General features: G+C 46.2%; 1 protein-coding gene across 7 annotated transcripts; it reads left to right on the forward strand.

Moving 5' to 3' along the window:
- Positions 1-32: 32 nt before the first annotated feature.
- Positions 33-25,417, forward strand: LOC121539739 (UDP-N-acetylglucosamine--peptide N-acetylglucosaminyltransferase 110 kDa subunit). 7 transcript variants are annotated; one of them, XM_041848452.2, is made up of 22 exons: positions 33-414; positions 1,472-1,655; positions 2,320-2,563; positions 2,834-2,902; positions 6,585-6,701; positions 7,433-7,512; positions 11,241-11,451; positions 11,928-12,068; positions 12,925-13,025; positions 13,347-13,500; positions 13,735-13,836; positions 14,148-14,345; positions 14,967-15,125; positions 15,461-15,550; positions 15,704-15,829; positions 19,395-19,565; positions 21,068-21,184; positions 21,441-21,611; positions 22,199-22,351; positions 22,620-22,872; positions 23,117-23,240; positions 24,147-25,417. In XM_041848452.2, the coding sequence occupies exons 1-22, from the start codon at positions 378-380 to the stop codon at positions 24,325-24,327; spliced, it is 3,183 nt and encodes a 1,060-aa protein (XP_041704386.1). In that variant the 5' UTR covers positions 33-377; the 3' UTR covers positions 24,328-25,417. The 7 variants fall into 7 exon arrangements, with proteins under 7 accessions (XP_041704386.1, XP_041704394.1, XP_041704392.1 ...); XM_041848460.2 differs by having other exon boundaries at positions 14,148-14,327; XM_041848458.2 differs by having other exon boundaries at positions 11,241-11,436.
- Positions 25,418-25,567: the final 150 nt, after the last annotated feature.

Consider the following 25,567-nt stretch of genomic DNA (forward strand, 5'->3'; position numbering starts at 1 on the left):
CTGGCTGAGGCTCATTCGCCATTTTACGGCTCGAGAGTCACTTTGTTGAAGACGAACCAGCACTTCATGATTGCGAATTTGAAGGAAATAATTATATTTTAGTCCCGTATCCGTAATTTACAGAGCTAGGTTGATTGCTAACAGTTATATTGCAAGGACGGTAAATCGCATAGGAGCTAGCAACTGTTGAAAATAGTGACATTATTCTTGACTAGCTAGCATTGACTCTGTGGCTAGCATAGCTAGGCTAACAGCTTTAGCTAGTAATAGCTAAAGAAACGTCGACCAATCGACGTATATAATCTAAAATTCTCTTAATTTGATATTCTCAAACTACAACACTGACGACCACCGTGCAAGACTCGAAGACCGAGGAGATGGCGAGCTCCGTGGGAAATGTGGCTGACAGCACAGGTAGAGCTCGCGCCCGTTAGCTTCCTAGCTAGCTAACGTTAGCATGACACGAGCCTCTGCTAACATCTTGCAGAACCATTGTTTACTTTGTGCCGGCGTGTAACTAATCCAAATGTTGCGACATCTTCAATTATAACATGTCTGTTAGCCCGGTGTGTCTATGTAGCGATCTGTTGTGTAGATACACAACATTGATCAGCTAGGTATATAAACCTGCCAGACATGAAGCTGGAAGGATGTTATTGGCTAGTTTGACCATAATCCCGCAAGACAACATTCGTTTTAGTTTCTTGATGGCTTCACTAAGGTTTGAAACAATGCAATTTAGCTAACTAATGTATCTAACGTTTCTTAGCTTGTTGATCCTGTGTGCATTGATTGTGTTTGTAGTGTTGGGTCTGTTTTCCCTTGACATTTTAGGCATAAATCACATTTTTGCTAGCTTCTTAGCAAGATGTTGATGGGGGTTGTTTTTGTCTGCCAACTAGCGTCCATTTGTAAACAATCACCTTACGTTTCAACCAGCTATGTACTTTGGTCCATTTTCATTTCATCGCACAACATTGCGTTTTTCATAATATGTCATGTCAGACAGTTCTAACTAGTTAATGTTAATAGTTTTCTTTTCAAGATAGCTAGTCATCAGCGTCGTTAACGTTAGTTAAAATCATAATAATTCACTTTCTAGCTAGCAGTCTTTCAAAGGAAGAATGCCTGCTGCTAATTTCAATGACAGTTGACTTGGCCTATAAAATTGAGAATAACAGTAGCTATCTGGCCCATAGCCACACATTTTGTCTCTAAAACGTGACTCATACCCTGTGATTGATTGACAGTTAATCGCAACACAGCAATTTATATTCAGCTATTGATTGATGTACTTCAACAGTGTAATTATTTAGCAACCAAAGGCATTTATCAATTATAGTCTGATTTATGATTTCTCCAGTACTTTTTATATCTCATTCGTTTATTATTTTGTCTCTGTCCTCATGTTCTTCATCACCTCTAACGTGTTGTTTCCCCCTCCTCGGGTTGTTGGGTGTTGGTGCTACAGAACCGACAAAACAACGTATGCTTTCCTTCCAAGGGTTGGCCGAGCTGGCGCACCGGGAGTACCAGTCGGGTGACTTTGAGGCTGCCGAGCGTCACTGTATGCAGCTGTGGAGGCAGGAGCCCGACAACACGGGCGTCCTGCTGCTGCTCTCCTCCATCCACTTCCAGTGTCGCAGGCTCGACAGGTGAGGTGGGGGGGGAGGGTGAAAGACCTGGAGGTCAGAGGTCAGCTCACACTGCAGTCAGTCTTCCTTGATCTGGAGAGAATACTGGGCCCACTGTGACTGGATGGGACTGCAGTACTCTCGCGCTGCTGTTAACTGGGGCTGCAGTACACTGGCCGCAAACAGTGCATGCTACTACTACACGTCTGTGGTGGTGTTGGGGAGTGACGAATGGCTGGTCTGTCAGTAATCGCCCTACATGTTCTACTGGTCTTCTCTTTTCCCACTCTGAAATGACTCCATTTATGGTGGTGGTGGCTGTTTTCTCTTCTTACAGGTGTTTGAGGTGTTAGGTTTGATCTGTCTGTCTTTCCCGGGTGTTTTGGGTTGTTGCTCTGTCACGATGTACAATAAGCACAAGGAAGTGATTTGTGAAATTTGAATGAAACTTAAGCTGAACCCCCACTATCTCACAGAACACGACACACCAGCTAGTGTGCTAAATGAGATTTCCCATTCACTAAAGTACCAGTACTGGACACCACACCGCCACATCTCTCCAGTACTGGACACCACACCGCCACATCTCTCCAGTACTGGACACCACACCGCCACATCTCTCCAGCCCAGTACTACCACCCATCCTACCAGCCTCGTGACTCCCTCCACTCCTCCGTCCCTCCAGGTCTGCCCACTTCAGCACCTTGGCCATCAAGCAGAATCCTATGCTGGCTGAGGCCTACTCCAACCTGGGCAACGTGTACAAGGAGCGCGGCCAGTTGCAGGAGGCTATAGAGCACTACCGCCACGCCCTGCGGCTGAAACCAGACTTCATCGACGGGTACATCAACCTGGCAGCAGCCCTGGTGGCAGCGGGAGACATGGAGGGAGCCGTCCAGGCCTACGTCTCCGCCTTACAGTACAACCCTGTGAGTGGACCTTGGACCCAGATCATGTACCTCATCATAAGCCAGTAGCCCAGCACAAAACCCAATGTTTTTGTGTTCTGCCAAACCTTGACTCTGAACATATCTTACACCCTCAAGTTTACCCCAATCTGATATCTGTTCTAGTATTGTCCTACCCAGACATTTGATGATCCCTTGTAGATCTCAGACTGTAATATGTGTTTAGTCAGTCTAGTAGTCCATTTCTGGTTTGGAGCTCTAATCTGTTTGTCTCCTTTTGTTTCCTGTCAGGATCTGTACTGTGTCCGCAGCGACCTGGGGAACTTGCTCAAAGCGCTTGGGCGTTTGGAAGAGGCTAAGGTATGTTCCAGGGGCTTGACACGGCACAGGTTTTTGCTTATCTTTTGTTTGTTTTAAAATTTGCTTTGTACTTTGATTTCTTTGTAAGATGTTTTGTTTGTCAGATATATCCCCCCCGCACCCTTTGAGCCCGATGGCCAAAGTTGACCCTTTTTTTTTTTTCTCCCCACTCACTCATTCACTGGAGTGTGATTTTTCTCTTTCCCTGATGCCATCTAAGGCCCCTCTCTACCCCCCACTCGCCCTGGGCAGGCCCTACACCCTGGCTCTGTGCTGGCCCTAACCCCCCCCCAATGATCCTCCCTCTAATGAGGCTAATAATGTTGCTTTATTTTGAGTGGGGGGGTTCTAGACCCCCAACCCATTAAACCCTCCTTTTTTTTTAAGAACTTTTGAGACGGCTTTATACTTTTTTCCTTTGAGCCTAGCTAGAATAGAGGCATCTCCATTCTCTCTCCCCCCGCTTTCTCTCTTTAGTCCCACAATGCTCTGACCTCTCAACCTCTGTTCAGCCTCCCTCCCCTCACAGGAAGAAAGGCTGGGCTTTTCAAATTGGTAGCAATAATCATGGTTCTGATATGGATATTTTATAAACTCATAAAATGATCAAAACAAAGGTGGTTTTGGAGGGATAATGCTGGCTCGGTCTTGGAAGGATAAATGAACTGATGAAGTTAGTTAATCTCTTTGCAATGCAAAAGATAAGATGGCCTCTAACCAAACCACATTACTCCAATTATTTAACAACAAATGGACCACCCAATCCAGTTTTCCCACTACCCATGCAGATTTGCTAGTCTTCTATTTTATAGAGTACCCTCTTACCCCTTTATTCCCTTTATCTACTCTTAGCCCTACATATGGCCCATTTATGTCTATCCATCTCCCTGAAACGTTATCTATACCTTCCCTGGGTTGGGTGAAAGTTGGAGCTGTGGAGTTGACATCTTGCTAGGTGACCTGGTGCCAGGCCATCTTATTTGGTGCTAGAAGGGGGAGGAGCTCCAGGGAGCTGCCAGCTCATCGCCAGGCCAGCCCCCCTGCACTGTGGCTCCTCCCCCCGCGCGCTCGCTAGGCCCGGTGGAGTGTGCGCGCTAAGAGCTGCCTTCCTGACGCCCCAATCAGAGGCTCGACACGACCCCACAGTGCTCTCAAAATCCAGGCCTAGGGCTGCTCCCCCATGTGATCAGAAACAGCCAATGTTGCCACTAGTGCCAACTGGGCCCTGCTGGTTATCTTATCTGACGCTCCCTGCTGTCTTAGCGTGGGTGAATAGTAAGAGTATGAAAACGTGGTACAGTCCTATCACACACACACCCCTCCTTACAAGAGCCTGTAGTACGGTCCGATGCTGCGTCAGGCAGACAGCTCACAATCTGCACTCCGCCGCCCGCGTTCAGTTGGCTGGGTTAGAGAGAAACGCACGCTCAGCAACCAGCGTTGACCTCTTTATTTCAGCGCTACCTATGGAGGCTTCTAGATACCCAATCATTACACACCAAGGCTTTTCTTCTCACTCCCCATTGGCCAGGATTCAGGAACAACCGGACAAAGAAAAAGCATTAAAAAAGAACATTTTTGAAGAAGAGGTTGAAGGAAAGCGTATGCTATGACATAATATTCCCAAAGAAATGTGATCAGTTCATTTGATGAAGATCAAGCTAGTTATCCTCCCTCCTTTCTCCTAGCTTGGCCATACTATAATATTAGTGATTGATAAAACACATTATCAAAGCCTTTCTTCCCTCCTGCCCTCCCGGAGCATCCATTATTTGTCTCGGAAAATACAATAAACATTGCGTGAGTGTAAACAGAGCAGGTTGTCTTTTACTTGTGCTTTTTTTTTTTTTAAAGGACATTTTAATTAATTTCCATATGAGAATAAAAAAAATAATTGTGTATTGTTTGCGAACTTTTACTAACGCTGTTGTTTTATTTTGTCTCTTGGTTTTTTTTTCCACGACTGATGATGTTATTTAGAAGGTTGTTTCAGGTGGGTGATGATGTTACTCCTGCTACCGTACCCTAGGTGCCCTGGCTGAAACACGGATCACTAGGGCAGCATCAGTCCTCAACCGCCTGCTGCTGAGGCTGCCGCCCGCCCCTCTGACAAAGTCCAAACAATATGGTAACGGGTTTGTAACTGCCAGCAAAAGAAAAACCATGAACTACTACGTTATGCCTGAGCAAGAAGCTCTTCTGTCTTGTGGCTTCCTCTGAAGCGCAGAGAAACAACACAAAAGTTTAAAAAAATAAAATAAAAAAAAGTACAGTAAGCATTCCTTTAAATATCTTCAATTATCATAACGGCCAAAGCGTATATCAGTAAATAAAATAAAAACATGGCAAACATGGGAGCAATTAGTGGGAAAAGGATAGTACAGGAAAAAGTATGAACCCTCTAACTCTTACTTGTTGATTGTTGTCCTGTTGATTTAGTTTTTTTCCTTCTTGGTTTTGGAGTTGCAGCGTTCTGCCGATGATGCAGACAATGCGCTGTGAGTGTGCAGTAACGCAGGGGCTGCGCAGCGAACAAGGCAACCAAAGCCAAAAAGGCGTCAGGCACAAAGATTCCCCTCCACCCCCCCCGGCTTGCTGGGTACAGACCCCCTCTCCCCCCAACGCCCTCTCAGCCTGGCACCCAGTGTACACACAGCCTCCCAACAGGACACCATTTGGCTCTCTAAAACAACTCCTCTATTTCCCCATTGCCCTGCAGAACAGCCCCTGGGCTCTGGTGGTAGATCAACTCTCCTCTTAGGGCATCAGACACTTGGCTGTCTTGATGCCCCTTAACTTCCAAAACTCCCCTTCTCTATATTCCCCCTTTATCTAACCAGCCGCTTGGCTGCGGTCTCCATGTCCTCTAACCCCGTCCCCTGCCACTCATTGGTCTTGAAAGGCATTGTGGGTACAGAGAGTGTGGCAGTCTGGGTAAGCAGGGCGTCTCCCGGGGCTCTGGGTCTGCAGCCGGTCCGCGACGCGGCCGGGGGTCAGCGAGCGCAGCGGCGGCAAACCACGACTTCTTGTTGCTAAGCAGCAGCAGGGTCGGCAAATGTGGCAGTAGCGGTGTGCGTGGTAACTGGTTGTAGCCCAACGCACACCTAGGACACGCCCGCCCACGTAGCTTTTTGTGCGCATGCATTACAGGGACCGCCACCTGCACGCAGCACCCGCCATTCAAGGTTGTGAGGGATACCGCTAGTTAATACAGTCCGCTATCAAATAGACTGCAACCAACATAGAAGTTACTGGTTGTTTTTAAGAATTTGAATATCATTTGGGTATTTTACCTTCGCACACATCAACAGCTTATTATCGGCTATACATGACATAATAAAGCAGAAAAGGCTAGTCAACGTTTCTGTTCCTCATATTGTGAGAAAGAGGCCATGATAACTGCAGAATGTCGGTCTGCGTGTGGGTGCTGGTTGGATCTGCGCAGCGTAGGAATAAGCAAGGAAGCTTAGCGCTGCAGATTTCAGCGCAGGCGAGCCCATGCTGCACACTCACTTTTTGCTTTAGTTGAGAACGGTCACTAATTCTGTTTCCTCTACCCCTTTTTGTTTTTCTTCCTGTTTTATTCTCTTCATATCTTTATTTTATTTTACAACCTTTCCTCCTACCTCCTCTACCACTGCTCCCCTTCTTCCTCTGGTTTTGATTGTTAACCCATTTGAAGGCGTGTTACCTGAAGGCTATTGAGACTCAGCCCAACTTTGCAGTGGCTTGGAGCAACCTGGGTTGTGTGTTCAACGCCCAGGGGGAGATATGGTTGGCCATACACCACTTTGAGAAGGTAAGACTTTTCTGCACAGCCGATGTAAAAACAAATGACAAACCAGGATAGTATAGTGGGACTAAGGGTTAATGTCTGGGCTGAAACGTTTGATAATTGACATACAATACTATTCATTTCTATGTACAGTTCTAGTAGTGTACTGTGTACCGTTCTTTCTCTGTTCACTGGTATAAAGGGGATTTTTAGTTAGTTTGGATTTTTTAAAGTTAGTTTAGTAACAAATTAGAAGACTAGTCGTGGATATAGTCAATCATAAATCAATCTGGTTTAATACAAGTTGCAACAGGAGCAGAGAAAATGTCTAACTTGGCCTTCGCCGAGAAGGCCCTTATCCTAATTACACAGAACCATTAAGCCAAAACAACATTGTCAGCTGCTAGCTACAGAATCAGTGTTCCACAGAATACAACAACAATCCGTGTCCTTGGACATGTAGTCTGGCGTCAATCCCTATCAACAGATATGAGTAACATCCAGAATCTCATCTAGTGACCAACCCGTGACATAAATGTCACAAATAGAACACTTGAAATCATGTGAATTACATAATGGGAACATGTATAAATATATGCTTAGCATTGTGTTAATTACTCTTAACTGAATATGAACTTTATTCATCTTATATATTCCCCATTTACAACTGGTGTTTGGAGGAAATGTTTAACACACTTCTACTACAGTATGTCGTGTCCATTGTTTTGATGTATGGATTTATGGGTATTTGTCAGGCTGTGACTCTGGATCCCAACTTCCTGGATGCCTACATCAACTTGGGCAATGTTCTGAAAGAGGCTCGCATCTTTGACAGGTCAGTGACTGTTCCCATGGTATAACCAGTTAAACCTGAAGACACTCCCTCGTTCAGTCATTCATAATCCTAATTTCACCTGGTGAGTCTTAGGCTAATAATAGGGTCTGGCTTCCAAATGGCACCCTTATTCCCTATGTAGTGCACTACTTTTGACCAGGACCCATAGTGCTCCGGTCAGAAGTTGTGCACTATATAGGGTGCCATTTGGGACGTAGCCTAGGTATGATGCTCTGACACTTTGTAATTACATTTGAAGAAAGTCAAACACACACACAGAATAATCTATTTGAAAGTAGCCACAATAGTAGTAAGCGAACCCGATGTTTCTGCTGCGAGTAGATCGTTTGTCGAGCTGTCGTATATGAAGATTATGACGTTGTTAATGTTTTTAAGTGGAACCGGAGAGGGTGTTTATTTTAGTATCAAGAGGGAATGTTTTAGTGTAACGCCACATACAACAGACAGGAAGTGTGTTGTAGACAGGGGATTGGACAGTAGAGGGAGCCACCCACATCTTGGGGAGATTATATATACTGGGGGAAAAACGAAGAACAGGTTAGAGCGACCATTGCAATCTGAGGCGTCGCTCTCCGGGTGGGCATGACACCTGTAACTCATGCTGAAATCTTGTGATATGAATAAACTTATGATCAAAGGTTCAGTATGAGCAGACTCCTTTGTTTGACAGCAATGAGCACCAGCAGCGACGCGATAGACTACAGAGCCTTGGTGCTGGTTTGTATGAGTAGTTTAGTATCTTGTCGGTAACTTGAAGCTCTCGACCTGCTCCACTGCAGCCCCGTCAATGTGGATTGGGGTGTGCTCGCCCCCCCGTTTCCTTTAGTCCACGATCAGCTACGTTGTCTTACTGACGTTGAGGGAGAGGTTGTTCCGGCCCCACACTGCCAGGTCACTGACCTCTTCCCTGTAGGCTGTGTCATTGTCGCTGGTGATCAGGCCTTCCACTGTCGTGTCCTCAGCGAACTTGATGTTTGAGTCGTGTGTGGCCACGCAGTCATGGGTGAAGAGTGAGTACAGGAGGGGACTAAGCACACACCATGAACAGTATTCTTACACATGTATTCCTCTTATCTAGGTGGGTGAGGGCAGTGTTGAGTGCAATTGAGATTGCGTCATCTCTGCATCTGTTAGGGCGGTATGCAAATTGGAGTGGGTCTGGGATGATGGAGTTGACGTGTGCCATAACCAGGCTCTCAAAGCACCTCATGATTACAGATGTGAGTGCTACAGGGCGCGGTGGTCATTGTGGCAAGGAGCCTTAGAGTTCTTGGGAACAGGAATGATGGTGGTGATCTTAAAACATTTGGGGATTACAGACTGGAACAAGGAGAGGTTGAAAATTACCGTGAATATGCCTTCCTTTGTAATCTGTAATGGACTGTAGCCCTTGTCACATGGGGGAATCGGCGCCTGTGTAATATGATTCCACCTTATTCCTATATTGTCCTTTTGCTCGTTTGATGACTGGAGGTCATAGCGGGACTTCTTGTTCTCAGCCGTAGCCTCATGGTGGTCTGCGATAGCCCTGTAGCCGTATCCTTTAGTTTAGCGCCAACCTCAGTGTTAATTCAGGGCTTTTGATTGATTTGAGGAAGCAGCGAACCTTAACTGTGGGGACAACGTCGCCCATGCATTTCCTAATGAAACCGGTGACTGAGGTGTTCAGCTCGTTGACGTTATCGTTGGAGTCCTGAAACATATTCCAATCAGCACTAGCAAAGCAGTCCTGTAGCATCATCTGATTCTGGAGTCCATTTCTCAACGGACCGAGTCACAGGTAATTCCTGTTTTTGAGCTTCTGCTTGTAAACAGGAAGCAGGAGTATGGAGTCTTGATCTGATTTGCCGAATGGCGGACGAGGGAGGGCCTCGTATGCTTGCTTGTGGGTAGAATACCAATGGTCTAGGACTTTATGGCCCCTAGTGCCGAGGAAGACATGTTGATGGAAGTTGGATATCACGTGTCTTAATAACGCAGAATTAAAATGGCCGGCAACCAGAATAGCAGCCTCTGGATGTAAGTTTTCCTGCTTGGTTATAGCCTAGTACAGTTTTAAGTGCCTGCCTGTTATTTTTCCTGTCCTGAGGTGGAATGTATACAACCGTCACGATGACAACTGAAAACTCCCCCGGGAGGTAAAAGGGTTGGCATTTGGCCATGTATTCCAAGACTGGTGAACAATGGGTCAACACTTCCACCGTGCTCGAGTCAGTACACCAGTTGTTGATGAGGGTGTGTGTGTGTGTGTGTGTGTGTATCTTGTCCGAGAGCCATGTTTCAAATGAGCAGAGAATATTGCAGGTTCAAGAGTCCCGTTGGTAGCAAATCTGCGACCGGAGGTCATCCATCTTATCAAGTGACTAGTAGAATTGAGGGAAGAGGTGGCTGGTTCTCCCGTCGCCTTAATCTCGCCAGTATCCCCCCTCTTGCCTCTAACGTCAGCGTTTCTTATTGGGTAGCCCGAAAATTGGATCGGAATTACATGGAGCCCAGGGCAGATGAGTCTCAGTTGAAGCGGAATTGAAGTAACTGCCGATCTGATGTTCAAAAGTTGTCAGTTACAGTGGGGGAAAAAATATTTAGTCAGCCACCAATTGTGCAAGTTCTCCCACTTAAAAATATGAGAGGCCTGTAATTTTCATCATAGGTACACGTCAACTATGACAGACAAATTGAGAGAGAAAAATCCAGAAATCACATTGTAGGATTTTTTATGAATTTATTTGCAAATTATGGTGGAAAATAAGTATTTGGTCACCTACAAACAAGCAAGATTTCTGGCTCTCACAGACCTGTAACTTCTTCTTTAAGAGGCTCCCCTGTCCTCCACTCGTTACCTGTATTAATGGCACCTGTTTGAACTTGTTATCAGTATAAAAGACACCTGTCCACAACCTCAAACAGTCACACTCCAAACTCCACTATGGCCAAGACCAAAGAGCTGTCAAAGGACACCAGAAACAAAATTGTAGACCTGCACCAGGCTGGGAAGACTGAATCTGCAATAGGTAAGCAGCTTGGTTTGAAGAAATCAACTGTGGGAGCAATTATTAGGAAATGGAAGACATACAAGACCACTGATAATCTCCCTCGATCTGGGGCTCCACGCAGATCTCACCCGTGGGGGTCAAAATGATCACAAGAACGGTGAGCAAAAATCCCAGAACCACACGGGGGGACCTAGTGAATGACCTGCAGAGAGCTGGGACCAAAGTAACAAAGCCTACCATCAGTAACACACTATGCCGCTAGGGACTCAAATCCTGCAGTGCCAGACGTGTCCCCCTGCTTAAGCCAGTACATGTCCAGGCCCGTCTGAAGTTTGCTAGAGTGCATTTGGATGATCCAGAAGAGGATTGGGAGAATGTCATATGGTCAGATGAAACCAAAATATAACTTTTTGGTAAAAACTCAACTCGTCGTGTTTGGAGGACAAAGAATGCTGAGTTGCATCCAAAGAACACCATACCTACTGTGAAGCATGGGGGTGGAAACATCATGCTTTGGGGCTGTTTTTCTGCAAAGGGACCAGGACGACTGAGTACCACTCTTTACTCTCTCCTACAGTAGCGCTAGTACCACTCTTTACTCTCTGTATCCATGCAGAGCGGTGGCTGGCTACCTCAATCCTCAGCCTTTAGTACTTATTATTATTATTATTATTACTAGTTTAACCACCCTTCTTTCTTCTTCCAACCATTCAGAGCAGTAGCTGGCTACCTGCGCGCCCTCAGCCTGAGCCCAAACCACGCCGTCGTCCACGGCAACCTGGCGTGCGTCTACTACGAGCAGGGCCTTATCGACCTGGCCATCGACACGTACCGCCGCGCCATCGAGCTGCAGCCCCACTTCCCCGACGCCTACTGTAACCTGGCCAACGCCCTCAAGGAGAAGGGCAATGTAAGGAAGAACACGGTGTGTGTGTCCCAGCAGTGAGACTGCTCCATTATTCTGCATCCCTACTGCCAGTGTGAGAGGCATGGCGGTCCCAGCAGGCTGCAGCAGTTGTTTGTCTGTGCCCCGTGCATGCCATGCCTGTAGTGCCAATTAAGGAGATGAGGGGGGGGGTCTTCTCCACATATACAGAGAGGGGCTCAGACTGGGTGGGGTTAGATGGATGTGCATGACACACTGGTCTTCTAGATTCTGTTTCATGCTTGTGAGGCCACCCCTTTCAACACTACTCCAGACAAAGATTATTTTGGGATGCGTAAGTGTCCCCTGTTCAGCTACAAACAGGGTTCCAGCTGTCAGTTAGCAGTGTTTGTGTAGCTGTTGTCTCTGTTGCGGTCTCCCTTTCGGTTAGCCCTCTCTGGGGCTTGGCGTCTGTCTGTCTGTACGAAAACGTGAGTGTGTCTGTCTGTATCTGTGAACGTGTGTCTGTTTCCCAGGTATCCGAGGCTGAGGAGTGTTACAACACGGCCCTGCGTCTGTGTCCCACCCACGCCGACTCTCTCAACAACCTGGCCAACATCAAGAGGGAGCAGGGCAACATCGAGGACGCCGTCCAGCTCTACAGGAAAGCCCTAGAGGTGAGATGGAGAACCACACCAAGAAGGACAACTATGGCAGAATGCTCATAGAAAGCGTTGAAAGTAGGATTGAAAAGTTGTTTCCGCAGGTCGCAAAAAGCTAAATTCAGCATGACACGAGCTGAATTAAATGTAAAAGGCTTTGAAAATAAAAAGCTTGGTATGTGCTCCATTGACATTTCACATCATGGGCTTGTTTTTGTGAGAAGAATTCGAAGAAGAACAGGAATTTCGCATTAATATGAAAAGCGTATACTAAAATATGGAAATACGTCTCAACATCATCTTGCCTCTATTTGTTGTGTCCTTTGGATTGGAGAAGACAGAAGACTAGTTCAACTGTGAGCTGTCAGGTAGCCTTCATTCTGCCTAGCTGATGCCATGCAATTTCCCAGATTTATTTTATGATTTTCTTACCACGTTTTCCTCTGGCCTTGATTTAGTCACCCTGATTCTGGCCTTGATTTAGTCACCCTGATTCTGGCCTTGATTTAGTCACCCTGATTCTGGCCTTGATGCTACAAGGGTGAAAACTCCAATCGCTATTCAACAGATTGTGATAGAGACATGAGGTTTGGACCATTAGTTTTCATAGAGGATTAGCTACACAGTTGACATACTTTTTTACATATTGGTCAAATGATGCGTTTGTGATTGGACACCCTATAACCTGTGTGGTTGGTGTTTTCCGTGGCCCACTCTGACCTGGCCAGTGTCCTGTTGTAATATGTATTCTAACCTGTGTTTTTTATGTTGTCTTCAGGTGTTTCCAGAGTTTGCAGCGGCCCACTCTAACCTGGCCAGTGTCCTGTTGTAATATGTATTCTAACCTGTGTGTTTTTTATGTTGTCTTCAGGTGTTTCCAGAGTTTGCAGCGGCCCACTCTAACCTGGCCAGTGTTCTGCAGCAGCAGGGGAAACTCCAGGAGGCCCTCATGCACTACAAGGAGGCCATCAGGTTAGCAGACAGCCCTCTCTCTCTCGCCCTCTCTCTCTCGCCCTCTCTCTCTCTAGCCCTCTCTCTCTCTTGCCCTCTCTCTCTCGCCCTCTCTCTCTCTCGCCCTCTCTCTCTCGCCCTCTCTCTCTCTCGCCCTCTCTCTCTCTCGCCCTCTCTCTCTCGCCCTCTCTCTCTCTCGCTCTCTCTCTCTCGCGCCTTCTCTTTCTCTCTGAATCAGTTGTGGTTTGACAATCCAGACACACTTTTTTAGGGATGGTGTTTTCAAGGAACTAAATCTAGTTGATAGATTTGCATCCTACTGAATTGTTTGTGTGTCTGTAGAATCAGCCCTACTTTTGCTGATGCCTACTCGAACATGGGCAACACTCTGAAGGAGATGCAGGATGTCCAGGGAGCGTTACAGTGCTACACCAGAGCCATCCAGATCAACCCTGCCTTTGCTGATGCTCACTCTAACCTGGCCTCCATACACAAGGTGACTTTCATCTGCCTTGTCTGTCATAACCCCGAATCCTAGATCAGACCTACAGACGTGCAGTGAAGTCGATTGGCATTACTCCTCTTCTGTCACTGATATTCCGCAGGGCCAAATTCACCTATGGTCTGCAATTTATTTAATTCATGAAAATATTAAAATGCATGTATTTATAAAGGAAGTTGTCTTATGATTCTATTAATATAATTCTATTATTGTGTCCCCTCCCCTCAGGACTCTGGTAACATCCCAGAAGCCATTGCTTCTTACCGTACAGCCCTGAAACTGAAGCCTGACTTCCCTGATGCCTACTGCAACCTGGCACACTGCCTGCAGGTACACACACACTGCTGAACTTACACACACACACACACACACACACACACACACACACTGCTGAACACACACACTAGTCTCCCGTGTCAAGTTACTGCAGATGAACTTGAGGCCAAATCCTGATTTGAGACTCAGCTGTAACTGGAGTATAAATCATGTATTGATGTGAGACATTGCGAGAGAGAGAACACAAGTAAGGCCGACGAGTTACTGCGCTTGGATTACATTTCTGTGATTACGCTTCAGACTGCCTCGCAAACTTCTCTTCCACAAACACACTCACAACTGTCTCTTCTCGCCGCTCTCCCCAGATTGTGTGTGACTGGACGGACTATGATGAGCGTATGAAGAAGCTGGTGAGCATCGTGGCTGACCAGTTGGATAAGAACCGTCTGCCCTCGGTGCACCCCCACCACAGCATGTTATACCCGCTCTCTCACGGCTTCCGCAAGGCCATCGCTGAGAGGCACGGCAACCTCTGTCTGGACAAGGTACAGGCCCTCATCAAAGCAAGTACAGTATTGACCTTTTATTCAGGTGAAGGTTGGGCTGGGATGCTTGCATGGTGAAGGGTAAACGGTAAGGTGGGATGGCTTGAAGTTACTCGTCTGGTACATTTTAAGGAAGCTTATTAGGCCCGTAGTCTTTTATTTAGTTAAATAATCTGTAAAAAGCAGCCTTAGATGGCAGAAGGTGGTTGGGTTGCTTGCAGGGTAAAGAGGTTGGTTGGGTCATAGATGGGTTAGTTAAGTCTATGAGTTTGGGTGGTTAGTTGGGTGTTAGTTAGGACAGGTTCAGGCTAGTTGTAACTGTGTTATGGACGAGGGATCTGGTTTTAATCTGCCTTGTCTAGTTGGACCACCTGAAAGGAGCTAGGTTTATAGTCATTATCTGACAGGCTATGATGTTCCAATGTCCATACTAGTGATCATTCTAAGTAGGATGCTAGTGTAGATTTTGGATGAGAGCCTTGGGCTGTGTCTCACATGGCACCCTTTTCATTACATAGAGCACTACTTTTAGATAAAAGTAGTGCACTATATAGGGAATAGGGTGACATTTTGAACACAGCCTAGTTTATAAGCTGTGATATAGTCTAATGTCACCCCCCCCCCCCGGTACCACCACAGATCAATGCGCTCCACAAGCCGGCGTTTGAGTACCCCAAGGACCTGAAGGCCAGCGCGGGTCGTCTGAGGGTGGGATATGTCAGCTCTGACTTCGGGAACCACCCCACCTCCCACCTCATGCAGTCCATCCCCGGCATGCACAACTCTGAGCAGTTTGAGGTGAGGGTTTCGTTCTGTTGTGACTCATTACCACTAGAGATGATATCAGACAGACTGGCAACAACCAATGATTTAGAATGAACTGATGTGTTTGCATACCTGGATTTGATTGGCATTTGAACAAATGTTATTCTCAATGTGACTTAACTAAATAAATAATGGATAAATTAAATTGAGGTGTTATAGTGACCAAACAGTATATTTACATTTTGTTTAAAAAAAAATCAAATCAAAAAGCCATACTGGCCGTGCAGCTGTTCTAACAGTTGGTTGTAACATGTCTGGTGGTTGTTCTAACAGTTGGTTGTAACATGTCTGGTGGTTCCTCTCCCCAGGTGTTCTGCTATGCCCTGAGCCCAGATGACAACACCAACTTCAGGGTTAAGGTGGTGGCCGAGGCCCATCACTTCACTGACCTGTCACAGGTGAGTTAACGCAGATAGACAACTCAATGTAAGTACTTTAGTAGTAGTTTCCCTTTCTCTCTCTGCACTGTAGAGCCACTGAAGCCACATTCAGCACTTAAGAGTACTTCCTCTCCCTCCATCTCCACTCCTCCTGTCTCTCTCCTCTGTCAGCTCCCGTGTAACGGTAAGGCAGCAGACAGGATCCATCAGGATGGACTCCACATCCTGGTCAATATGAACGGCTACACCAAAGGAGCCCGCAACGAGCTGTTTGCCCTGCGCCCCGCTCCCATCCAGGTGAGATAATTAGGCTTTATTTGGCCATGTTAGTTTCTATAAATTTTACCTCCTGAGAAAATTGATTGTTTGGCATCCGAAGGTTTGTATCCAGAGGGACAGGACTGATAGTGACTGGCCACTGGTTTGTCAAGAATAACTGTTTTGTCATAGTCAGTGCTAAGTGAAACTTCTGTGTCCCCTCTTTAATGGCTGGGGTACCAGGGGTACAGGGGTGTGGTGCTGCTGGAGAGGCGCTCCCTCACCTTTTTTAAATTTTGAGCATACATGACGCTGGTAAAAAAATATTTCAGAAAAATTATATTAAATGACCACAAATTCCATGACAATTATAGAATGACAAATTCAATAAATATGTAGGCTATAGCAGCCTATAGGTAGGGAAATGGTGGTTTATTCTGGCTGTCTATCTGGCGGTGGCGAGTGATTTTTTTTTTTATTTTAGGCGTGTGTGCAGAGGCACGTCGGTCGGAGGCTTGACCACTTTGAGCGGGTCAAATCTGAGGTGATAAGAACAGCCACAGACAGAACTCTACTAAAACGGTTGTCCTCAAAACAGTTTCACTTGGGGCTCATGTACGACACACTTTAACGCTCCCTGCTGTCCGAGTGCTTAGCTTACAAAAACGCAACACTTCTATTGCGTATGCAGACGAACTGATCCACTGCATGAATCTTGTCATCCCACCAACGCGATTATAGGATCCAAATTCACTGCGTGTCTGCATTGATGTTCATAAAACACCACGGACCCCCCCCCTCTGCGGTGGAACCCAGAACGATATGTGACCACTTGGTTACGGTGTTGTCCTTTCAGCACCACGATTCGAAGGGCGCTCAAATCGCTACAAATAACCCTAGTCAGGATTTACCTACGCCTAATATTCCTCCTTATCACTTATTATAGCCCAACCGATATGGATTTTTTGGGTCTGATACAGATTCCGATTTTTTTGGGGGGGGGCAATTTACCGATACGATACAGTGCCTTAGGGAAAGTAGACCCCTTGACTCTTTCCACATTTTATTACGTTAGACTCATTTTTTTTTTTTTTTTTTTTGCAATATACACACACAATACCCCATAATGACAGTGGAAACAGTTTTTCAGAAATTTTTGCACGTGTATTTAAAAACAAGTATTCACTCCCTTTGCTATGAGACTTGAAATTGAGTTCCGGTGTATCCTATTTCCATTGATCATCCTTGATCTTTCTACAACTTGATTGGAGTCCACCTGTGGTAAATTCAATTGATTGGACATGATTTGTAAAGGCACACACCTGTCTATATAAGGTCCTACAGTTGACAGTGCATGTCAGAGCAAGAACCAACCCAAGGGGTCGAAGGTATTGTCCGTAGAACTCCGAGACAGGATTGTGGCCAAACTGAGTAATCTGGGGAGAAGGGCCTTGGTCAGGGAGGTGACCAAGAACCCGATGGTCACTCTGACAGAGCTCCAGAGTTCCTCTGTGGAGATGGGAGAACCTTCCAGAAGGACAACCATCTCTGCAGCACTCCACCAATCAGGCCTTTATGGTAGTGGCCAGACGGAAGCCACTCCTGTAAAAGGCACATGACAGCCCGCTTGGAGTTTGCCAAAAGGCACCTAAATTACTCTCAGACCATGAGAAACAAGGTTCTCTGGTCTGACGAAACCAAGATTGAACTCTTTGGCCTGGATGCCAAGCGTCACATCTGGAGGAAACCTGGCACCATCCCTACGGTGAAGCATGGTGGTGGCAGCATCATGCTGTGGGGATGTTTTTCAGCAGCAGGGACTGGGAGACTAGTCAGGATCTAGGGAAAGATGAACGGAGCAAAGTACAGAGATCCTTGATAAACTTGCTCCAGAGCACTCAGGATCTCAGACTGGGGCGAAGGTTCACCTTCCAACAGTACAACAACCCTAAGCACACAGCCAATACAATGCAGGAGTGGATTCGGAACAAGTCTCTGAATGTCCTTGAGTGGCCCAGCCAGAGTCCAAACTTGAAACCAATCGAACATCTCTGGAGAGAGCTGAAAATAGCTATGCAGCAACGCTCCCCATCCAACCTGACAGAGCTTGAGAGGATCTGCAGAGAAGAATGGGAGAAACTCTCCAAATGCAGGTGTGCCAAGCTTGTAGCGTCATGCCCAAGACTTGATGCTGTATTCGCTGCCAAAGGGGCTTCAAAGTACTAAGTAAAGGGTCTGAATACTTATGTAACTGAAATATTTCAGTTTGTTATTTTTAATAAATTAGCAACACATTCTAAACCTGTTTTTGCTTTGTCATTATGGGGTGTTGTGTGTAGATTGAGGGGGGACATTTAAAAATATATATATATTTTTAGAATGAGGTTGTAACGTAAGAAAATGTGGAAAAAGTCAAAGGGTCTGAATACTTTCTTTTTTTTTTGTATATTTTACAGCGAGGAAATGGAAAAGTGACCTTCTTCCACACGGTTCTCATAAATTACTATCCAAATTCCCAATTGTCAAAAACACGCTTCAAATGTTGAAATCTTACAATGTGACAATTTTAATTCATCTGTTATCGGTGGAATTATCCTTCGGTAAAAAGCCAATATCAGCCGCCGATAATATATCAGTTGGGCTCTGCTTTATGATTATTATTAGAAATAGAAGATTGTCACTTCTCACAAACGGTGCTTGTTTAGTAGGCCTAAAGTTAGATCAAAGCTGAATCAATGTCTCGCAAGATCGCATAATGATTCATTTGTATCTTACATAGCCTAACAGAACCGAAATAAAGTCACTGTAGCATATTAGGCCTATAATGTTACACTAAACACCTGTCATTTCTTATCCGACGCTGAATAGTCCAAAAAATATATAATCCTCATGCAGCCAAAACTCGATAGCGTGCGCTACTGACAGAACAGTGAATTAGATGTTTCGCTGGATGTTTCAATCTGAAGCGTCTGCTTGGCATTTCCACTCACCACCAAATATGGTAATGAGGAAGCCCAGTGGGAAAAGATGATTTTTTTTACCTACATTCTGCCAAAAAAAATGTTTGTTGATTTTCTCAATATATTTCTCTGTTTCCAAAACGAGAATCTTTAACAGAGTGGAGAGTAAGTTTTGTAACGTTTACCCTTTTTGCTAATGTTTTGTACACCGTGTGCCTTGAAACAAAAATATGCTTACAAGAAAGTCTAATAGTTTAACACCATCTGCTTTAATTTGCTCACGAAACAACAGTAATTCAAAAAGATTTAACTGCATATTCCCATGAATGTGATTGAGATCAAATGATTGGCAGGCATGCAGTTAAAATGTGAAGAATTATCATCCACGATTGACTGTGATGGCATATTTGGAAATTAGGTATGCCTAACTTGGTGTTTTTGAGGGTATTAAAAATGTTCTTGAGACGATATGTTTGGTCATAGGCCTATTCTACAGTGATATTCAATAGGCTACATCTGTCGGTACAAACTTTGAGAAATTATGACGTCATAAATAGTGTGTGTGCTCTCTCACCTAAACCACTGCCGGGTGTAATTTAATGTCCAAATAAAGTTCACACTGCCGACTTATCTCTCCTGCTCAGTGTATGTGGTTGGGCTACCCGGGGACCAGCGGAGCTCCCTTCATGGACTACATCGTGTCAGACAAGGAGACGTCCCCCATCGAGGTGGCAGAGCAGTACTCTGAGAAACTAGCCTACATGCCACACACCTTCTTCATTGGAGACCACGCGAACATGTTCCCCCACCTCAAGGTGAGATTCCTGTTTATCCAGTAAACAAAAGTTTGTTGACGTGTGGCTTGATTGAACCATATTATGCAGTGATTGGTTGAAATTGCAAGCCCTTTTCTTGTTCTGCGGTAATGGGTCAGTTTTTTGCAGTTGAATGTTTTGTGCGAAAAATCTAACACCACCATACAAATCCATCATTTTTTAAACTAGAGATCTGTTTTTTTTAATTGGATGCGTCTCAATCCACCGCATCCACCTATGTCTCACTACCGCGTCTGCGATGGAAGGTGACAGCGCTAGAGCGGTGTTTGTCAGACCATGAGACATCCCAAAAATCGGTCTTCTCACAAAATCGTCTGTAGCATCCGAACAGTTTGGGCTGCACACTAATATGACCCCTTTGTGGTGAAACTCTCACGAACGCATACATGTCGGTTGTTTTGCTCTAGGACGCCCAAGGGCCTCACAAGACTCGTCTGAAGGTCCCCCGGTATCAGTTGAAAAAATTAATGGAATTATATATGGAGAATGTTTAGTGCCAAAAATAAGGGGTTAAATACATGTAAAAACTAAAACAAATGTTCTGTTCCATGTAGGGAATATGTTATTCAATGAGCTTGTATGGATTAATGGCAGTAAGGCCAAATACATTATTTAGATTTTTTTTTAATATTTGATGCTTCAATGGGTGTTAAAATTCTAAATCAAATGGCGAATCGATCCTTGGTATGACTTTCTTAAAACAATTCCATATAGCATAGTAGAACCCCCTCCCTCGGCTGAGACTGTTTAGTGTCTCCAAATAAGAAGTAAAAAAAAAAGTTTCCTGATCTTCTCTCAGATATAGGACACACTTCAGAACAAACTTCCTTTAGATTTTTTTTTTGGGGGGGCGATCTGTTTAGCTCCCCCTTGTGTGCTATGCCGGGAATACTGTAAATCCTGGGCTGAGAGAGGGACGGTATGAACATCTGGATACTGCCCATCCTAGCTGCTATTTGTATAGAAAGCAGTTCTCCAGAAACTCCTATACTACCTCACTTCTTGATTGGAAATCCAGACACACTCGCTCTCAAGACTTGCTGGTTCTAGAGGGTTCTCGGGTCTCCACAGAGTCCAGGAAGATTGCCTTTAGTTATTGTGACCCTAGCGCATGGAATGACCTGCAGGCCACTTTGAGGCTTGACTCTGGTCTCAGATGAGGAACGTGGCGAAGGAGAACTGCACTTGTTTTTATGTGAAATATCTCTTTTGAATTAGATTTGTTGAAATGTGAAAGTGTAAATTGATAGCTTGTTGAGACTGATGTTGATTAATTGTTCCCAGGGCACCCTTGTAAATGAGATTATGGTCTCGATGGGTTTCCCCTGGAAAAAAAAGAAACTGACATTGATCTGAAAGAGAAATGACAAGCTTTGATGAATGCTTTTTAGATCTACGACTCTGGCTTGGTTTCCTGGAACGACACTTGACATACAGTTCACCTCTTCACCTCGGTAATCTTGTTTTATTTTCTTCAACAGAAAAAGGCGGTGATTGACTTCAAGTCCAACGGCCACATCTTTGACAACCGCATCGTTCTGAATGGCATCGACCTCAAGGCCTTCCTGGACAGCCTGCCTGACGTTAAGGTGGTCAAGGTGAGTCAGTGAAATGGTGAATAGCCCTAACCCTTCCTGGACAGCCTGCCTGAGGTCAAGGTGAGACATGGGGAATATTCGGTGACCATATTTCCATTTGACTAGGACCATCAACTATTGGAAAGGTACCCCCATTGTCTATTCCTTTTATTTTTTTATTTATTGGAATTTTTTAAACTCCTTTATCCTCCTGAAAATAAGATGCAAATGCTTTGTAAATCACTCCTTCCTTCCCTTTTTGTCTCCTTCTCTCCAGATGAAGTGTGCCAGTGGGGACAGTGGAGTAGCAGAAACCAACGGGGCTCTGTCCATGCCCGTCATCCCCATGAACACAGCAGCTGAGGCCATCATCAACATGATCAACCAGGGACAGATTCAGGTCACCATCAACGGGTTCACCGTCAGCAATGGACTGGCCACCACACAGGTACTGGAGGGGGACACACTGAGGAAATGGATAAGAATGAATACCAGGTTGTTATTTTGCTGGTTGAATGAAGCAGGGAGGTACCTGTATGGTTGACCTTTGATCCCAGCCATGTGACATAATGAAGCAGGGAGGTACCTGTATGGTTGACCTTTGATCCCAGCCATGTGACATAATGAAGCAGGGAGGTACCTGTATGGCTGACCTTTGATCCCAGCCATGTGACATGAATGCCTACAGTCTATAGTGTTCCATCTCCATGTTTACTGTGTTTTCAGATACTTCCAGTGGAGGAGGTTGTAGTGTCAGGGGTTGTAACCCTCCAGGTATGGGGCACACAGACTGGCTAGTACTGGAGAAACACATTGGGTCACTTGCATGTCTACTTTTGGGATTTGACACCTGGGAAAATGGTTCCAGTACTGTAGTCTGTTTTCTCAGCTCTGAGACAGAACAAGGGTGTAAGGGAAACGTTTTCACTATGAACTGGCCTCTCCTCTGTCCCCCCCTCTCTCTCCTCCTTTCTCTCTCTCTCTGGTCATAATAAATCTCTCCATCATAACCACCACCCTGTCCTCCCATCTCAGATCAACAACAAGGCAGCTACAGGAGAGGAGGTTCCTCGTACCATCGTCGTGACAACCCGCTCCCAGTACGGCCTGCCTGAAGACTCCATAGTCTACTGCAACTTCAACCAGCTCTACAAGATTGACCCCCCCACCCTGCAGATGTGGGCCAATGTAAGCCTCAAGCTAGAAAACACTTTCTCAATGCTCCATGATCCTGTTGTCTGAGAAGATGTGTATGTTTCTTCAGGAATTCCTCTCTTCCCTGACTCTCAGGGTGAAATGGCACCCTAGTCCCTATGTGATAGTGCACTAGCTTTTGACCAGGCCCTATGCTCTGGTCAAAAGTAGTGCACTATATAGGGAATATGGGCCTTGGTCAACAGTAGTGCTGTTTCAGACACACAAGCACCTCTTACCTTACGGATCTCCTCTCCTGTAGATCCTGAAGCGTGTTCCCAACAGTGTTCTGTGGTTGCTGCGTTTCCCTGCGGTGGGCGAGCCCAACATCCAGCAGTACGCCCAGAACTTCGGCCTGCCCGCCTCACGCATCATCTTCTCTCCCGTGGCGCCCAAGGAGGAGCACGTGAGACGGGGCCAGCTGGCCGACGTGTGTCTGGACACGCCACTCTGTAACGGACACACCACTGGCATGGACGTCCTCTGGGCCGGGACACCCATGGTTACCATGCCAGGTGAGACCGAGACCTTTCCTCCTAAAGTGTGCACTCGTTCACTATTCTCCACAAATCAAAGAAGTGTTGGATTGGTGTTGACGTGGGCTAGAGGAATTTCTATATCCCAGTCATTTCCTTTCGAACCTGGGAAGGGAACAAATGCACACTACGGAGAAAGGCGAGATAATTGGGATGCACTGTTCTGTAGTAAGTGGCGTGTGAACGACAGGTCGGTCTTTAAATGTCATGTGTGCCCGTACAGGTGAGACCCTGGCGTCACGCGTGGCAGCCTCTCAGCTGCAGTGTCTGGGCTGTCCTGAGCTCATCGCCCACACCAGACAGGAGTATGAGGACGTGGCCGTCAAACTGGGCTCTGACATGGAATAGTAAGAAGCTCCTGAGTAACACACATACTCCAGCTAGCTCTGGCTCCGTCTGTCTGTGTGTCTGTCTCTCTCTCGCTCTGTGTGTCTGTCTCTCTCTCGCTCTGTGTGTCTGTCTCTCTCTCGCTCTGTGTGTCTGTCTCTCTCTCGCTCTGTGTGTCTGTCTCTCTCTCGCTCTGTGTGTCTGTCTCTCTCTCGCTCTGTGTGTCTGTCTCTCTCTCGCTCTGTGTGTCTGTCTCTCTCTCGCTCTGTGTGTCTGTCTCTCTCTCGCTCTGTGTGTCTGTCTCTCTCTCGCTCGCTCTGTGTGTCTGTCTCTCTCTCGCTCGCTCTGTGTGTCTGTCTCTCTCTCGCTCGCTCTGTGTGTCTGTCTCTCTCTCGCTCGCTCTGTGTGTCTGTCTCGCTCTGTGTCTCTCGCTCGCTCTGTGTGTCTGTCTCGCTCTGTGTCTCGCTCGCTCTGTGTGTCTGTCTCGCTCTGTGTCTCTCGCTCGCTCTGTGTGTCTGTCTCTCGCTCGCTCTGTGTGTCTCTCTCTCGCTCTGTGTGTCTCTCTCGCTCTGTGTGTCTGTCTCGCTCTGTGTCTCTGTCTCGCTCTGTGTCTCTGTCTCGCTCTGTGTCTCTGTCTCTCTCTCTCGCTCTGTGTGTCTCTCTCTCTTGCTCTGTGTGTCTGTCTCTCTCTCTCGCTCTGTGTGTCTGTCTCTCTCTCTCGCTCTGTGTGTCTGTCTCTCTCTCTCGCTCTGTGTGTCTGTCTCTCTCTCTCGCTCTGTGTGTCTGTCTCTCTCTCTCGCTCTGTGTGTCTCGCTCTGTGTGTCTCGCTCTGTGTGTCTCGCTCTGTGTGTCTCGCTCTGTGTGTCTCGCTCTGTGTGTCTCTCTTCTCACCATTGCTGTAACTGACCCCCCTCTCCTCTCCCCAGTCTGAAGATGACCCGGTCCCGTGTGTGGAAGCAACGTATCTGCAGCCCTCTGTTCAACACCAAGCAGTACACTATGGATCTGGAGAAGCTCTACCTGCAGATGTGGGAGCGCCACGCCAGCGGAGGCAAGCCAGACCACCTGGTCAATCTGCAGCCCATCGAGAGCAGCGAGAGCGCCTGAAGTCCCAGACCCAGGGTGGGTCCCAAATGGCACCCGATTCCCTATTTGGAACTCTGACCCCCATTCGCCCCTAACCCACCACTCTGCCCCTCCTGTCCAAAGCCTAGCGCCTATCTGCTCCCCTTCAACCCTGCTTCCCTCCCCTGTGACTTGGACTCTTGTCTGTTGTAGAGCCTGCAGGTGTGTCCCCCCTCCCTCCTTCACTCTAGTCATCATATCCCATCTATCTGTTTCCCTGAGCCAGGCTGAGCCAGAACCACTCTGCTCTTCACCTGAGACTCTTTCCCCAAACCACAGCATCCACACTGGATATGAGAGGAGGAACACCCCCTCTCCCGCCATCAGCGCCTGGAAGTGACTCCCCATGGCTTTTTCTCTTCTCTTCTCTCTCTCTCTGTCTGTGTGTGTGTGTGTGTGTGTGTGGGACTCGTTAGGGCTTTGAGGTTTGAGAGCCAGTCCCAAACCTCCATGCAGCAGTTTGATCTCCATGTAATAATTGGATCTGGAATAAGAGGTTGATGTAAGAGTATATAAAGGGACTGTTGCACCACAGTCTGAACATCTAGTGATTTAACTCTTGTCTTGAACTAAAAACATTTGAATCCGCTTAAGTTGTCTTTAGTTTGCAGCTGCTCTTGGTTTTTCTCTTCTGTTATGCTATTGGTAACTGCCAGGATAAGAGTAGATAGATTCTTTATCAGATTTCAGAGAGAAACATCATAACCACTCCCTTCCCCCACCACCAAATGCCAACTTAAGGATTTTGTCAATGTAAGAAAACCAAACTCAATGGCTTTGTTTGATGTCACGCACTATGCTTGTTAAGACCAGGACCGTATGGATAAACTGAACAGACAGGAGTTTGTCAGTACTACCCATTGGAAAAGCCCTGTATTTCTGTCACCCTTAGTTATACCCTCCCCTCTCCCCAAGTAATGATTGATTATCACTCAAACCAGGAATGGCCTAGGTAAGTATTTTAGAAGCAGTTTTTGTTTTGTACTCGTCTCTTGTTTTATTGATGCTCAGTCTGGTATGCTACAAGGCTCTGACTCCATTAATGTTGAAATAAAGAAATACGGCAAACCTCTTGGAATGTGTTGATCATTTTGCTGATTTTAATCAGGGTAGTGTTGGAGCACGTTCCCCCACATTGCTTCCACCTTACAGATCTGTTTTATTTAATCAGGGTAGTGTTGGAGCACATTCCCCCACATTGCTTCCACCTTACAGATCTGTT

This window comes from Coregonus clupeaformis, chromosome 3 (genome assembly GCF_020615455.1).
Source record: "Coregonus clupeaformis isolate EN_2021a chromosome 3, ASM2061545v1, whole genome shotgun sequence".
NCBI lineage: Eukaryota > Metazoa > Chordata > Actinopteri > Salmoniformes > Salmonidae > Coregonus > Coregonus clupeaformis.

What these genes read in the sequence shown, in the direction of transcription:
- LOC121539739 (XM_041848452.2), top strand. Translation starts at nt 378, where the DNA reads ATGGCGAGCTCCGTGGGAAATGTGGCTGACAGCACAG. An exon ending in CAGTGTCGCAGGCTCGACAG is followed by an intron (nt 1,656 to 2,319) that starts GTGAGGTGGGGG and finishes CCGTCCCTCCAG; the next exon opens with GTCTGCCCACTTCAGCACCT. An exon ending in AGGTACAGGCCCTCATCAAA is followed by an intron (nt 14,346 to 14,966) that starts GCAAGTACAGTA and finishes GTACCACCACAG; the next exon opens with ATCAATGCGCTCCACAAGCC.